General features: G+C 40.1%; 1 protein-coding gene across 6 annotated transcripts in view; it reads right to left on the reverse strand.

The window, feature by feature from the left end:
* Window positions 1-436: 436 nt before the first annotated feature.
* LOC111265136 (neuronal acetylcholine receptor subunit alpha-7) overlaps window positions 437-17,315 on the reverse strand; it is a 34,297-nt gene continuing 17,418 nt past the window's right edge. For 2 of the 6 annotated variants that reach the window (XM_022841549.2, XM_086970360.1), the window contains exons 5-9: window positions 17,039-17,313; window positions 15,688-15,885; window positions 15,318-15,508; window positions 14,843-14,923; window positions 10,479-11,968 (exon numbers count right to left, since the gene is read on the reverse strand). In XM_022841549.2, coding sequence (XP_022697284.1) covers window positions 11,855-11,968; window positions 14,843-14,923; window positions 15,318-15,508; window positions 15,688-15,885; window positions 17,039-17,313 — 859 coding nt within the window. In that variant the 3' untranslated portion in view covers window positions 10,479-11,854. Of the gene's footprint in view, window positions 834-8,974; window positions 9,315-10,478; window positions 11,969-13,108; window positions 13,770-14,842; window positions 14,924-15,317; window positions 15,509-15,687; window positions 15,886-17,038; window positions 17,314-17,315 lie in introns of those variants that run through there. The other 4 variants (XM_022841552.2, XM_022841551.2, XM_022841550.2 and 1 more) reach the window with 4 other exon arrangements.

Genomic DNA, 17,315 nt, shown 5'->3' on the forward strand with positions numbered 1-17,315 from the left:
GCTAATCATTTCCTTAAATTACATCCAAACTCTATGCTTGCATTACTAGGTTATTTAGTCTTACCAGAAGTTCCTCCCGGAATAGACTTCCGATTCAGACTATTTTTATAAACCCCTTCTTAAACCGTACGCGATTGGGTTTGGGCAAAACATTTTCTCAGCATTTAAATATGGTATCTATGATCCAACGTAATGCGATTCGGACGATCATTGGGTTATCGAAACCTGTTCGTGCATCAAGTTTCTTCAATAAGCGTGAAGTTTTTATTGTTGTTGACTGATGCGCAAATCAATGAACCGTGTCTGATCTCCACCGCTGCCAGCTTTCTAAATGTCTTATCAGAAACGACCAATTGGCTAAGCACCGGCTTATCAAGACAAATATAATTGGAACCCCTTACTATTCCATATCCGCTGCACAAAAAGCCACAAAGCCTTTTCATAGTTACAGCTATAAAGTAGTTCGCTTTATTAACCTTCCGAGTCAAGATTCATTAAACATCGTTTGCAGTATGTTGGTGTCGACGCTTATTTTATTGCTATACGTTGCATGAGACTGCCTCCACTTTTGAAATCTTTGTTGGTCTAAGTCTCTTTAAAGTGACGCCACCTTAGGGCTTGTATGTTAAAATACAATAACTTTGTAAAACGAACCAGAAATAGACGCAAAAAACAAGCATAGTGCACAAGCAACAGGCATGATCAAGCCGCCTGTTGCGCCTGATTCATGTTCGCGTGGTCAATCGTTAATTGACCAAGCTTCACGCAGGGGCACGCGGGATGACAGACACTGCAGCTGGAATCAGTTGAGGCCTAAAGAGCTTCTCCCGTTTCTGTTCAGTGCGAATCCAGAAATTGTCAGTTAGCAGGGTCGATGCATAAATAATGTCCAGATAGCCTCAGTATTGCCCTTAATAATAATAAGCTTGTTAGCCCTTGGCATAATATATATATGTATATATAGTGTAAACATTTGTATTATTACCTACGGTTTTGCTTAATATACCTTGTGTAACGTTGGAATCGACTTATATCTGAAACCATATGTTATCACTCCACACATTTCCAGCGAAAGAGGCTTCCCCTCCACCTTACATAATTCATTTTCTGCTCTGTTCGAGTTGACTCAGTATCTGTTACTGGTGTTCTTTGTGAGCACATTATCATGTATTATATATAAAATAGATACTTTTAACAACGTTTAAATGGCACCTACCTAGCTTTCCATCCAAGTAAATAGTGTTTATACAAGAATAGAAATGCTTGGATTTTGCTTATGTTTGATACCGTAAGGTTTGACAGAAGGACGTTAATATACCGTATAATACGAGTTTGCGCGTCGTCCATTTGCTAACAAACTCTTAAGCTAGGTAAAGATTTTCCACCACATCTAGGACCCCCGCAAAAATTCTAGCAATTTTTGCCATTTTTTGCTTGTAAACTTGCAGAGGATGGACCATGGTGAAAATTAGATTTTTGGGATTTTGGTAAAGTTTCAATTTGTATGAGTTCCAATTATTTTAGCGCTGACAATATAAAACACCTCTAAATAGACTGTAATGTAAATTAAGGCATAGCGCATTTTCTAGGCAATAGTTATCCTAATAAGACATTTCTCTATGAAACTAAATACGGGGCAGAAGCTAGAGATGTTCTTTTGTAATGGTAGATACTGTTCAGTAGGCATTCTTTGACGTTGACCGTAAGCGTCTCGTGCAGTTAATGTCGCTCTTACAATGGCGTGCTTTCTAATGGCACAGGCGTTCAATCTGCTGTTGTGCGACAGTTCACTACGGAATAAAAGACCGGTACGTTTCGAAAATTGATCATCCTAGCATGAATTAGTCAGCAAGTCAAACAAAATCTCAGTTGGCTGTACCTCGAAAAGAGAGCCTCTTTCAACATCGTGTTGGCCGACGTACCTTTGAAACTAACAAATGTTTTCTTAATTCGAAACAAGGGCCTAAAGCCACGCAAATTTTGGGAATCAGAGTTGTTTTAACATTTCTCATAAAGTTTTGTCATAGATAACAACAGTACTGGACGTAAGAATCGATCTGTTTGCTTAGCTGCTACTGAAATTACGCTGTTGCAGCACTCATACCGGTAAAAGAATTACCTTAACAGTATTGTTTCACTTTGTGAATCCTGTGTATATCAGTGCGTAATAGTCATAGGATTATTATGAAATATATACATGTGTATTTTTTGAGACGCGCTTAAGCAGATACGTTAGATTATAATAAATGGTTTCCAATCAATTAGAGCGCAGCGTAAACCTCGACATAATATGTTTTGCATAAATAAGGACAGAAGTGTACTCAGCATCTTGCAACACGCTGGCGCTGTTGTAGAATGGATAATGTCGTACGCGGCCTGATGGAAGACCCTTAGACTTGGTAGTAGCAAACCGAACAGGTTGATCGAGCAGTTAAAGTATCGATTAATTCGTTGGGTAAAAGGCACCTTGATGTTAAGCAATTTTTAACTAATGTACGACGGATCACGAAGTTTACATTTTTTTCCCCAGTTCGTCACGATAACACGAATGAGTTCGTACATCGAGTAGATCTGCTTAGTCTGAGACTATTTACTGGAAAGGCCCGACACCCCAAGGCGGTCTGACTCTCGGCTTGACAAAATATGCGACCAGTCTCACCCGGCCTAAAATGCTACCGCCATTTTAGAACACAGTAATTTCAAAAACGATTTTCGACTCTCGCATCAACCCCGACCAGGATGCCAGCATGTATCTATATGGACGTGTGTGCAAACTCAGAACCTTTGTATGGAGGTCACTCTTACGGCGACGATAACGGCATATCAAATGACGAGTCTTTAGAGATCGCCGGTACTAAGCGTAGCTAAGGAAGGTTGGAAAGTTGACTAGTCTGTGCTTGTGAGTTGTAAGCGCTGTAATTTTCAATCACAAGAATTGTGCTCGGTACTTCATCAGCAAACTGAACCGTTGGTGTTCTCAAGCTTTGGTAAAGGCCTGCCAGGCTCTACGTGAATTGAAAGCGCGATATTATACGGAGAGAAGGAGCTGGTCTCAGGTTCAGGATCAATTCGCCATTGTGACACTTTCCTGTCAACTATATGTTGCAACAAAAACAAGCTGTCTCGAAACTGCGCGGACCAGCCAATAACCACTACAATACACCCTAATTTAGCCATTTTTGACGGTACAGCATCTTTTTAAATATCAGTACATCTTTCACACTAACTAGCACCGGTTCTGGCTGTTCATGTCTTATTCGCGTGCGATGCGCCGCTTATTTATGTTGCGCTACGACTTCCAAATAATAACAATATGCACCTCTTGAGATCCTCGGCGAGTACTTCGCATTGTCCTTCGCCGCTTCGTTCCGTTGTAGAACCGTCCCCAGAATCGATGCAGTTCCATTCCATTCAGCGGCCAATTTCTACTCAGCCTTGTGATCCCTAGATCCAGTTCCCCTGACAGCCTTCATATACCCTCCAGACTGACGCTTTGTTCTCCTCACGTACTGCGGCCATTTCGGACCACCCGTTGTTTAAAAAAAGAGTCTCCCTTTAATACACCTTACTTGAAATTAGTTTCGTTAGAATCTAGGTTTTCCTTAGAATGCCAGATGACCACATGACTAATCTCTTTCGACTTTCCTAAACATACCTCGTGCGTTTATAGCTGCCTACCACCATACGGCCTGCCAGTCGTCAACGTTTTCAATTACTCCTGATGCGTTGTTTTTGCACTAATATGATATTTACGCACATGCTGAAATCATCCAGGCTGTACAAAGGCGCTCCATAGGTGCTGTACAATTGGCCGACAACGCATCCTCGTTGCAGGGCTGCCGTATCCTCGACTGCGTGCAGTAACTTGTTACACGCGGTAGTTTTACTATCGTTTCGATAGGATAGATATACTGTGTCGACGTTCTCTTCGAAAGCGCGGAGATCGTTCAGCGGAGTTCGATCAACATACGTGGAATTCGAACAACAACTGCCGAGCCAGCGCCCCTGCTCACTGCCAATGATAAGTCGGTTTGTTTCCACAAACACGTCCGCATACTCAACTCACACTTCATCTTTATGTATTTTAGGAACTTGACCCACTAAATCGCCATCTGGGGCTTCACGATTAATCAATTAAACCATTTTGTATTAGCCGATGTTAAACTAAATCATCGCCCACATTGCCAATGCAATCGCCATCCATATCACACGCTCACAGTTACTTAAGTTGACCTTGCGGCTAAACAGTGATGCACGACCTCATCATGTGGGCTTACTTTCAACAACCTTTACCGGTCCCTTTATCCCTAACCCACATTCCCCGCCAGCTGTCCCCTTTCGCCACTATCCATAGCTCTATTTTACACCCGTATCTGTTTTTTCTCTTTACATACCAGCATTTCGATCGCCTTTTCGGTGCCAGCAGCAGTGCCAGTTGCATAAGGGTTGCAAAATGCGTCAAATTCGCTGCGAATGGCCATTAATAGATATCTCTAAGCCTTTTCCTATTTTTTGCCTCTTCCCGAACGTATTGTCTCATACATTTCCTTAATAATTCGTTTATCCTATCGTTTCATAGTATCTTATTAGGTTAAGGATAAGGGTAAGAAAGTTATCCCCTTACGATTCCTTTTTGGGTTTCCCATCGGCGATTTACGTATGGATCATTTCAAATGTATTATGTGTAGGCCGTATAACGTAAAACGATATTCGCTCTGGCAGTAATTATTCCGGGCACTGTATCCAAACGATGTATGTCACTGAACTAGAAAAATGGATCTTCGCACTACGAAAAGTTATCCAAATTATGCTTTCTTAAAATTCAGTTCTGCTTGTAGTAGTCTGTATAATAAACAAAGATGAATAATAATTTGTGCGCGAATTAAAATGTTTTTAATCAATTTCATTATATATTTTCGCACCTGTATACCTTTAATGTTCATGTTCAAGGACACAACGTCCTTTTACTGAATTTGAGATTCGACTAAATCCGAACTATAGTAGGGGGCCGCATAGGACAACTCATATTCCGTCCGAATAAAACCGCGGACGCATATTTAATTCAATCTTCAATTTTTGTTATTTTTTGTAACGAATTCTATTCGCTGTATAATCCTCTTGCTTGAATAAAATAGCTTGATCCGTAAACTACCGACGATGCAAGCACCGCAGAAATCTCTAGAGTTTCTGCGCTGGAAACTTGAACTAAGTAACAACATCAGTACGCTGTTCCAGTGGCAGAAATGACTGGCTTGGGGGGTCCGTCTAATTAATCCGCCCGTTCCGGAAAATGCTGTTTCGAGCGAGATTTGGCAGTAAAACAGCCTTTCAACTTACACCTTGGGTGAGACGTGTTTAGTCAAAAATGTTAGATAGGACAAGATATTACGATGTAGGCACAAAAGTGATCCTGAGCACTAAAATGTGTACGGACGGGACCAAATAGGTGTTGCGGGTGTTTCTAAGTTTGCTTTGCTTCAGTGGTACATATGTAAATATTTAAAGCATCTTCTCTCACAATTAGGTTGGTATATTGGAGATTTTCTAGGGAATTTCCTAATGAATCTGCCAATTTTTTCTAATGCAGTTTTTGGGCTTAGGGCAAAAGGTCATATTGGCAAGGTGACGTGGGCGTCAATTTTAACACACATTAGCGATAATTCGGGATTGAAGTCAATTTTAGTTTCCTCTAGACTTGAAGTTACACAAAATCTAATAGGCAGTGTATGCTTATAAGTAAGTCATGTAATACGAGGTGCAGACGCCCAGATCAGCATTGGATCTAACGTTTTAAATAATAGAAGTAGATTTAGCATTAGGTGTTGAATAGGACTTTTACGTATAACCACACGATATCCTTTGATAAATCCGTGATGAAAACAATGATAGTTATTCTAATAACTTGCAAGAATTATGACCTTGGCCCCGTATAGATCGTAGACAAAGTACGAGTAATTTAGCGTCAATTCGTGCGTGAGTTGACAAAGAGTTATTCTTAGATGTAGCTTGGGCAAATATACACTTTCTCTTTCCGGGCTACACCTAATTACTGAGACACGTCAAGAATAATCTTTCTTGCCATAAAGGCACGATGTTCTTTACAACACAGTTATATTATGCACGCTAGGACTCGAACGGAAATCATTCAGGAACACTTGTAGATGTCCGAAACAACAGGACGATAGTGTTATGACCAGTGCCGCCAACTTCCATGATTAATCAGGTCCATCCTTAACGTATTATGGACTTTTTTATGAAGGACGAGTGTTTTTGTATACGAAGGCCGGTGGAAATTGCAGACTGTATTAACGTCAATTGTAAGTGCAAAATGGGCATGTATATCAAAAACAAACACAAAAATATCTTACGTGTTGTTTCGGTCTCGCATCCAACTAAATTTAGCCAACGACTTTAGGTAAAAATCTGCTTTGATTAGCAGATTGATAGCTGTGAAGTAGAAGTTCTGAAGTGGCTATTTTTTATGTGTAAGTTTGTTTAATTACACGTATTTAATTTCGAATAAGTATATAATGCGACTACAGAAAGATAGCAAATATATATACATAATTGTTAATCTAGTTATGAAATATACTTGAACTCCTTTTGTTCCTAAAGTATATGATAAGATCTAAACATTTTCTCGAGAGTTTGCTTTAACTTGAATTGTCACGTTAAATCTGATAGGCGTCATCTGTTTGATTTATGTTAAGCTTGCGCCGCTACAATTATCGTATTACATTTCCGTACGAGCACCTATTATACTGCAGGTAAGTCATTAGTAAATAATGAACGAGGTGAGGCCGATGATCGTTTTTCGATTTCTTGAGGTCCAGTTCCATTTTTTGTAGATCCTCTCGAATAGGCCAATACGAAATACCGTCGTCACACAATTTTGCTATCCTTTCTCACCTACCTACTTAGTTTCTCCAGACAGAGTGTCCTTCGGAGGACATCTAGCGATTTCCGATCGTCAGGATACTGCCTATGTGAAGTTCCATTTGAGATTCAATTCGATTCCGAATTGAGGGTGATGTTATGGGTGCACGGGAAAATCTTACCGTCTGATCTGAGGTCTAAAAATGATCGCTTATGTGGAAAAGAAAAGGAGCATAGTTTGCGGAGACTGTATAGGAAGAACAGGGCCAGGTATCCAAAAGGCTCCGAAGTCTATGGAACAATTATAGCTGTCTGTAGATAGCTATACCTAGTGTAAATGCGCAGCGTTATAATCGATTCATTAAAAAACAAGGCGCATATAAACGACAAAGGTATTTTGAAGACAATGATGTTCATTGTAGTCCTTAATAATTTTGCATTATTTTCGATGGACTGTAAGTTTTGTCTGATTCGAGAACTAGAACTAGAAGGATTTTGATTGTGTAACAGCCTTTGTTTAGCTTGGCAAGGGTAACAAATCTCTTGTTTGGGTAGAATATTTGTTTTATTCATTAGGTGATTGCATATTATAAAGTAACAGTAAAAATGGCAGAAGCTAACTGTTCGAATAGTGTGCATGATGGTGTACAAGAATAAATCTGTCGTTTTCACGGCTATACTTTTGAAGGTAGCAAAATGTATTTCGACTTTCTTAACGGCTCACATAGAATTGGACATAAGCCTTGTTTATATACTTATAACTTGTTTACGTCTGTACTAAATGATCGATGGATGTAACAGGATTCACTCAGAGCCACATGGAAAGGTCTCGAATTTTTGTCCTGACGTACGTGCTATTTTTGGGGTACAGGAGGCGTCCAGCAGCCGTGCGTTCATTACCCTTTCCATTCCCATCTCTAGTAAAAGTTTGCATACTAGTTCATCAGTTCGACAACCTTATCCATGGCATGTGACCCCCTTTGTAGCGTCCTGTCTGGCGTTGCTGTTCTTACAATATTTAGTTGCGACTACAAAGGTCTGATCCGCCTAGCTTACCTTATACGAGCTTTGGAAAATCTGTCCTGACAACATGCCATCACAGGCGCCGTCAAACACTTCAACTCCCGAACGTGTCGTACACATGGATTATTATCCAGCAATTCAACGATTATCACCGAGACGCATATTCAAATATACGGACGATAAGCATCTCGTTTGTTTGGTGCAACGGAAACGATTCTTGGTATGAGTGTCCGCGTCTCGGAGTGACTCTGGTGGCACAAAATTTGAATCGATATCTATCTGATTAATCAAAGAGATTATACGCCTGTACGTAGGATTTGTATACAATCAAACTAATAGTTACGTTGCAGATTGATCTAGATAAAAGGTCGACGAACGAGCTCTTATTAAGGAGAACAGTACGAAAATCTTCTGTTTCTATCTTGGCCAAGTAAATCACGCAAATATAAAATTGATTCCCCGCGCCTGACTGACATTGTCAGGTTCAGACAATACAATTATCTGAGGCCCATATTTATATGGACTAGCGAAATAATTGTTTCGTTAGTGAGCGTCGGCGAAGATTTGCCTTTTACCGTGCGCTAACGTTTCGAGTAGCAACCTAATGAATATACGATATCAATTTTCTGTTCACTCGATACCATGTATAATGTTTTCACATACATCTCTTGTCGAAACATGCTATAGCGTTTCCGTGACGAGAAAAACAATACACGAGCCCATTTCGAGATGAAGTTTACGTGCTTGTTACCTAGAATATGTTTCTAGAAGACTGTCATAGCTGCTCCATGTGGTAGCTCAATAATGGTAAATTTGCCATATTTTCCAACAGTACTAGTGTGAGACGATTGTGCTATGAAATGTCAACGGTTGAAAATTGCACAAAATCAGAGGCAAAATTTTGATCTTGATAAAAAAATCGTTAAGCCCAAAGTCTTCTCATCTGCTGGGCATTTTTCAAGCAGTTGTCTGATTTGTGACACCTCAAAACGTTCTAAGCGTTACTCTGATCAACACTGAAGCAAATATCTGTTAAAGATAGGAAGACTGAAGGCTGAAGATAGGATGCAGTAAGTTTCTTTTTGTTGTAATGCGATCCACACATAACTATGGCATATTATGATAACGTATATTGTTGTTGCCAGCCGCTGACTAAACAAATATTTCTTCTCATCCATTATCTTATTTAGTGCCAGTTCTCTTCTGTCTGCAGAAATCTTCTGTCTCCTGATGTTTCTAGTGTAGCGACTCAGGAGGTCAATCAACGAACTACGCCTTGTGAAACCTTTGCGTGTTTTGGTCGTGGACTAGTTATCGCTGCGTAGAAATCAACTAGAGGCTACGAAAAGGAATCCCAATACCACGTAGGCGGCCAGTGATTGTACCGCTGGAACTTTTCGATACCCCTGAAAAAACTGGTTTAAACGAACGGCGGCTTTGAAATATCCAGAGTTTTGCCATGGGACATATGGTCAGCTGGCGTCAATTAGCGAGATATCATTTCATTTTTTTGTGTTAATGTCCTTTCATAAGCGCATGCCTACATGTATCATTTCCTAAAAAGTCGATGTTTTCCTTTTGTCGGAACTGAAAGTTCTAGTAACCAAACTGTAACTTAACGATGAGTGTGTGTGTGTGTGGTAGGAACCGATTTTAAATATATCATGATTCTGGCTGCATGCAGTTGTACGGTGACCTGATACAATGGGCCTATAATTGAAGAAATTATAAAATTATATTTGGGGATCGAATCTGACAAAAAAGAATAAAAGTTCGTTGCGCCAGAGTATGTACAGCTGTCTCTTGGCATTCTCTTTTTCCGTACTGCATGGCACATGAACATGCGCGTGTTGATCAAATGCTGATAGAAAAATTAAACTACATGTAACATAAGTAAAATGTTATTGTAGAAATTCTTTATTATTTTATAGTTGCAGCTATGTAACAATGCGGACCTGCTACGTCTAGTTCCGATCGAATACACGCGAGTTCTCATTACTTCGTACTCCTTCACCTATCTGTGTCAGTATTGTGTACAATGCACGGTAGACCTACCTATCAAATGCCCTGAAGCGCTATAAGCTTCCGCGATAGAGCCTAAAGTTAGCTATATACTTCTGCCAGTAATTGTTGTCGCGGATCGTGTAAAGATCTCTGCGCATCACCGAGCGCACCATAAGCTGATCGTCGCGGGGCGATGGTGAGAAAGTATCCAACAACACTCAGAAAGGTGAAGAAGAATCTTTGGCTAACTGCGTAGCAGCGATTTAAAGTAACTCGCAAAACGGAAACATTTCCTGACAAAGGAAAAACAACTGAATAGCGCTGCCAATAGCAAACAGGCGACTAAAATCAGTATATAATTTCGATGAGCGACAGATATGCGGCAATGACCTACGCCGAATCAGGCCCCGAATAGGAAACGCCGTATAGGTTCATACAATCGCCGGCGAAGAAAATATCAATTTTGAAAAAAAAATTGACCATAAATGGCTAACCGTAATCGCATCTAGCAATACGGCACATAATCTCGTCACTACAGAATCGGTCTCTTTCATGACAAAAATGAGTCAAATTGACAGCGTTTATTACCTCGCGCTACCTACAATTTATTGAGGTCTTTGACGACGCATCGGTTTGAACTAGCGGACATTTTTTCAGCTGTAAGCTCCTCTCATTCAGGTTAGTTAATAAAAAAAAACTCCATCTACTATCCGTAACAACATACATGGCACGTTGATTTTCGCGTTGAGTTTATATGAGTGATATTTATATAATAAATATATTTTTCTGACATCCGCAGATAAAATGTATCTCGAACAGAACAGCAAGCTAGGCCGAAACACCCATATTATGACTTCATGATAACTTAGTGAATAATGTGTTTGCGTGTATCTTCGACAGACGCACCTATCCGGGTTCGAATCTGGGCATAGACACTTTGTTTCGTGCTAGGAATCGGCCGTCTGATGGAATGCTTAATGGTAGTGCCGGATGTAAAACTCGAGATTTAGAGGTCCATACATTGTTAAGCAACCATACAGTTTTCTATCCATAAACAATAACCTAATATAACTAACGAGTAAAATTAATTTAGCTATAAAAGGTACAAGAACTACTCATATACATAAAACCCTATAACTCAGTGGGCGAGACAACCGTTTGAAACATGTGTATTTGGCTTGGCGAATCATATTGAAAGCGTTTTAATGTGTCGATTAGCGAGAAAAGATTCATTCATCTACCATATGGGGCGTTGTTCAGTCTATGAAAAAAAAACAATTATGAGAAAAGCTTCAAGGAAAATTTGCTTGGTTTACTGATTGCAAGCATCTAATACATGCTCAGGTATGCCGGAACGATAGAACAGAAAAAGAAGTTGCGCTTGACCTCATGGAGCGTTTCTGTCCTTAATTACACGAGGGCTGGCTATATGCGTTGATGTCGTCAAGAAAACATGAGTAAAGTGAGCGTGATTAGTTAAAACCTTAATGATTTTTATAGGATTTAAGGGAAAACCATGGTTTTTGAAAGCGACTGTGTTGGAATTGAACGCTTATCTGGTTCTGTTATTATAAGCGGCCTGCCATCGCCGCCAATGGTGACGCATATTTTTAATCAAGGGCGTGGTTACGTCTGCGGCATAATTCTGGCTTTGCTGGTTCGGTAGCGGAGTAGATTTCCCTGACGATCATTACCGCAAATTTTTCGTTTCGTATGCGCACTGATAACGTCTATCTGCGATGGCATTACCTCGCAGAAAGACAAAACAAACGATGGTTGGGGGCAAGGCTATGATGTGGTCGGTGACTTGCTTTAAAAACGGTGTCGCAAGCGTCAAATTTTTGTGACGCTGACCAATTGCCGATTTATTGCAGATACAGGGCAGAACGCGACACATTGACAAGGCGAGCGAGTTGCGCAATTGCTACACGCTACTTTTTACGGCACTCCGTTATGCGACCATGCATGGTAGAATCAGGCAGATGACAAGCGCCAGACACGCAATAACTGCCAATAAAAGAAGGCTAAGGCGATCCAAGACTCGCGAACAGTCAGGTAGGCCATCCTGAAAGAATGGAAAATAACACCGGAAGATTTTAAGCAGATGTCCTTTTTTGCAATCGCGCGTAACGATGAGAAACAAAAATGTCCATCCCGTACATATGGTGAATCAAGCTGCCTACCTGACTGGTCGCGTGAGCTCTACACACAGCCTCCGCAATGGGGCAATGGTAACTTATTCGCCTACTAAACTTAGAAACACGTGGTGGCCTAACTTTCTAACCAAACAAGACATACTTCGCTTTGTGCTGGACGCGAGCCGTCTCAAGCAGTGATTCAAGGTTCGAAACATTTAAAAATCCATATGGATAATTTAACGATAGTGAATCACCGTATAATAGCTGTTATCGTGTGTAACCAGCTATACGAAAGGGTTCTATATAGACGAAAAGCGTTTTTACTCTGTAGTTATCAGTGACAGATTTTTTTGCTTTCCTAATCACTCTGATTTCCCGAGTGTTTATTATAAAGACAGCGAAGTTTTGGTAAACGCATACCTGCAGACAATTTTTGGAAATTCTAAAATCCAGCTGCGTATGGCATCAGACCTTTCATACAGAGGTTCTATTTGTATCAACTGTCATTTTGCTTATGGAGAAAGAGTATTTTATCAATAATTTCATACAAAAGATTTTTGGCATTATTTTATTTCAAATAGCCTGTATTATTTCTAAAAATAATACAGGCTATTTGAGTTTCCTTTGCTTGGATCACAGTATCTCTCTTAACGAAAAGCTTTTGCTGCGATTGTGTTCGCTCAAATTCAATTGTTTCATAGAACAAGTTTCGTACAATAAGTTAAGTTGGAAAATAAGTATTTTTGGTTTTCTCAGGCAACAGAAAACGGAACGTCTCATCCGAATTTCAGCAACAAATTAACTTATTGTGTATTCGGTAACACTGTCCACGACTTTTTATCATCTATTAACTGATTTATTCATTCTTTCTAGCCGGAAATTGCTAGGCACAGTATTGGCCTTTTTTTCAGGGCTTTCAGACACTCTTCACTGTTAAATAGGCGATTGCGAATCTAATTTGTCAGAGATCGGGAAAAATGATAATCCGTCAGAACAAGCTGCTTCGACTGCTTTTGGTCTCCATAAAAGTGAAACAGAGCCGGTATCGAAAATATGCCTTTCCCATTTGCAAAATTTATTTTGAGGCCTGAAGTCGACCTAAAATCCCGCTTACTGCATAAACGGATCTAGAGAGAGAGAGAGATCGTATATAGAAGGTAGAGACACAGCGGAGAACCAAAGAAGAAAAAGGAAGATTTCTACTTCACTTCTTGATTATTGTGTCATTACTGAGCGTTCATAGAACTTTGATGCCTTGTTGAAAAACGTTTCAAACAGTATCAAGCATTTTTGATTTTTAGAACATATCGAAATTGAGACTGTGTAGCAGAAATTTTCACTGCGTTATTATCGAAACAAAAACTTTTCCTATTATCAAATAGAAAACTAACAATCTAATACATAATATTTCATAAACAAATAAAAAGCTAAGAATTACACCAGGAATTTCACCTTACTGAGCTTCTTGGAGAGCTTTGCGGATAAATATCATCAAATCGTTGACATCTCTTTGTCTTAACTCTTCTCGCTTGTACCAGCCTACAGCCGCTTGACGTTCGGTGGCCACCGCGATAAATTCGGTTTTGCCTGTTTGCTTAATTTCGGCCGAATAGGAATACGCTTGCAATGGGCTCAAGCAAAAAATGTTGTTGTCCGCAACGATGCCGATCAACTAACACTGGACCCGTTTCCGCAAAAATAACTGCCATTGAGCACTGCTTCAGTGACCTACGGTACAAGTTGAATTAACTTAATGTCTAATTTCATCGATAACTATTTAAATTGCTTCCTTATTTAATCACATATACCATTTGGTGGCTGCGTACGCTCTCAAACGCATTGACGACTCGTGCCTAATAGATGTAACTTGAAAATTGAGTCTTTTCGACTTTGCACTAATTAGATCATATAGTGTTCATTTTGGTGTATGCAGTAAGGACGATGTAGCATACTATGAACTGTTGAAACACGTAAGGCCAATGTTGTGCAGATAGATCTAATTAATTAATACCTTCGGTGAGTTAAAGAAACGTTAGGTATACAGCTTTTCCTCATTGAAGAAAGGCTGACTTAATCGAGCATACTATGACGGAACAAACCATGGCTAAATTTATCTACGTCGCACGGATTCTGCAGGTAAAGCGCACTCTAATTCGTTCTGGTCAAGGAAAACTCATTGCCCTTAATGTAAATGAATTTCGTCATTAAGTAATATTCATGCAAGCATCGACAGTAGGATCTGGTATTTCAATAGACACTGTGTTCCTGCGTGAGAGCCTTCGCCGCTTCATATGTTCGGATATTCCCGAATGTGTGTGTATTTGTAGTTCTGTGCAAGCGAGAAGAGTAGCGTGAATTAAACCGAGGAAATTATTGGAAGTAACGTATGAACTAGACGGGTTTAGAACGCTGCTGGTGCAGTGCAGTGCAGAACGGATAAAAATAGTAATGACCACAAATAGCCTCTGACGCAGTTGGAAAACAGACAACAGTATGTTCTCAAGTCAAAAAAAGGACCTCTTGTGAGGATGAAGCCCTTTCTGAGTGTGAACCCCTATGATTAGAAAGTCGACAGAGGCTTGGCCACCATCTGGCTGTAGACGTTATTTGTAGAAGTCTCAGATACTATGAAGCGCACCAAAGCAACTTGAATAATCCCAGTTCAACTCATTTTCCTGTCATAACAGAAGACATTACACTTTAATAATACTACAAGAAAACTTCTGTATATTATTATGAATTTAAAAACTCGAGCACTTACGAACGTATGAAAATTTTTGCCTCATGTAGGATAATCTTACCTTGTCATGCTCGGGCCGATTGTCCGATATGAGTGCTAGTTTGAGGGCCGTAGAGGTAGTCAGTAACCGATTAAGGTACTCCTGAATCAAAGACCAAAACAAGAGCAAACACTTTTCATTATGAGGCTGCTATGCTATGCTATTATATCATCAAATAATCAATCTCCCCACCGAAGGCTAGTTGGAAGAATTTACCGCTTCAGATTTGACCGTGTTAGGCCATGATCTTAAGACGATGCTCATGTTTCATAAGATAGTCTCTCCCTAACATGTATTAGGCACCATCTATCTAGAGAAGCTCGGTATCTTCACAAGAACAGTACATATACTCTCTTCATATCTTCGTATATCAAGCTAATTCTATAACTATGCCATATGCGACACTGTGTTTCGTTATCCAAACGGCGAATAGTGAGTGATCACATCCTAAAGTATTTTATAATTTATCTTTGTAGTAGTTCTTGTTATAGTTTACCGCCAATGGGGTCTGCCTTCGAGTAGTGTTGATACTTGAGGAGATTAACACCAGTTGGACACAATGCGAGACAAAGCATGAGGAAACCCCGAGGATGATGAGTCCGGTAAAGAGGTGTCCGATGGAAATTACGTTGAACGGAAGATGCTGACCGGAAGGCCACCAAAACACACCCATCATCAAAAGTGTACCTGAAGATCATACAAAAATGCTATCTCACTATAATTCCTTAAACGCATCTCTGTGGCACTGCTGTGATTGATCCCGCCATTTCGCTCGAAAGTAAGCAATATATATATATAGGGTTACTTGTGCTCTCATATGAAAAAAGGCACCTGCCCTTGACATAATCGCGCTTTTTTAGTCCTACCTGCAATCAGTCGAAGATCGGTTCTGTCATTGGGTATTAAAAGGGTGCTGGATGCTAAGGCGAGCATCCACAGCAGCGGAAGATAATGCGAGAACACGTAGGAAAATGCTCGACGTTGTAGTCTTAACTGTACAGTCATGGACGTATGTGTTTCAGAACAGCAGGCAAATTGCACCTCTGCGCGACCTTTATGATTACCTATATAGCGGAAAAGTACGTCATGGGTCGGAGACAAGGCCAAAAATTGAAATAGAAAGAGCTCAACGAAGCATTTAAAGTAGCAGACATCTATCCCAGAAAAAGTAAATACATGTACAGGGTGGGGCAAAAACGTTTTGACAGTCATAGGGTATTAATTTTACATTTCAACTAGCGCTTTTTATTTCAAGCTGTCAAACGACTTTTTGTCTCATCCTGTATATACAACAAGCATGCAATAAAGTTGATAAATGTCAGAATGTTGTCGCTTTGAGCGATAAAAATAGATATCGACGAAAACTACACGGACCCCTTTGTACTTTATTGTTGTCACCGTAGCTGTCTACTAACATCGGCAAGTTTAGCAATACTCAAAAATATTGCTAAATATTGTATAATAATAATAATAAATACGGGATATGAATAAAAATAAATATGTTGGTCTTTGTCAGTTTAGAATTTTATGGGAAGCAGCGAACCAAACAGTTTCCCTGGACAGCCCACTCACTAACTTAGTAACGTTTGCTTGATTACAGCTTGAGGCGACAAACCATCGCTTGGCTCGGGATTGTACTTAGCCCAAATTATTTGCCCATTATTCATTCCAGTAGGACACTAGTGCAGGATCGTGGTGGCTCTAGTTAGATAGGATAGGAAGTGCTACCTAAAAATACGGGTCCAGTGGTTCCTGTGTCGGGAACCCCTACGTCTAATTGTCTTTAGCACCTGGTGCGCCAGGACGTGCTCTGCATCATTTTCATCTAATCTATGAATGCATATTACCCTAGTAATGAAGGTCGGCGTATCACTGCGTTAAAATGTGGCCATTTTCAGAAGAAAAACTGATAGATTTTGCTGATAAATATGAAAAAAATCCTTTCTGAAAATCGCTGGCATAATCGCAATTCATTAGAATTGATACTGTTTGTACTAACGGAAAAATAATATCTCATCGTACGTACGCTCAAAAGAGACAGACTTTCATGGTCTGTTTGACCATATCTAGCCAATCATAAACTGGTCTCGTCTCGACGTTTTCATGTGGCCGTATTAATTTGGCGAAAATTAAGGTCTGAATCATTTCAATTTTGTTCATAAACGAAATAATAATAATAATAATAATAATAATCAGAAACACTGGGTCACATCTAACCGAGCAGCTGCCATTCGCCCGTGTCGTCCGCAACTTGATCATTAAACCGAACCGTCCCTCCGTTTTCTTCCTGCCAGTGAAGATCGACACTGCCGCTGTAAGATGTCCATGTCCCGATAATCAGTGAACAGCTATACTGATCGAACGGGAACCATCGGCCAAGGCCTTCAATTGGGCCACCGCATCGGGTCTTCACTGTGATCGGGCTAATTAACTTAACTTTTCCGCTGCTGAACACTATTGCCTGCGTCGGCTCGATCTGCTCGGAGATTCTGCT

The sequence above is a fragment of the Varroa jacobsoni genome, unplaced genomic scaffold (assembly GCF_002532875.2).
Source record: "Varroa jacobsoni isolate VJ856 unplaced genomic scaffold, vjacob_1.0 scaffold_936, whole genome shotgun sequence".
In the NCBI taxonomy this organism is placed as follows: Eukaryota; Metazoa; Arthropoda; class Arachnida; order Mesostigmata; family Varroidae; genus Varroa; species Varroa jacobsoni.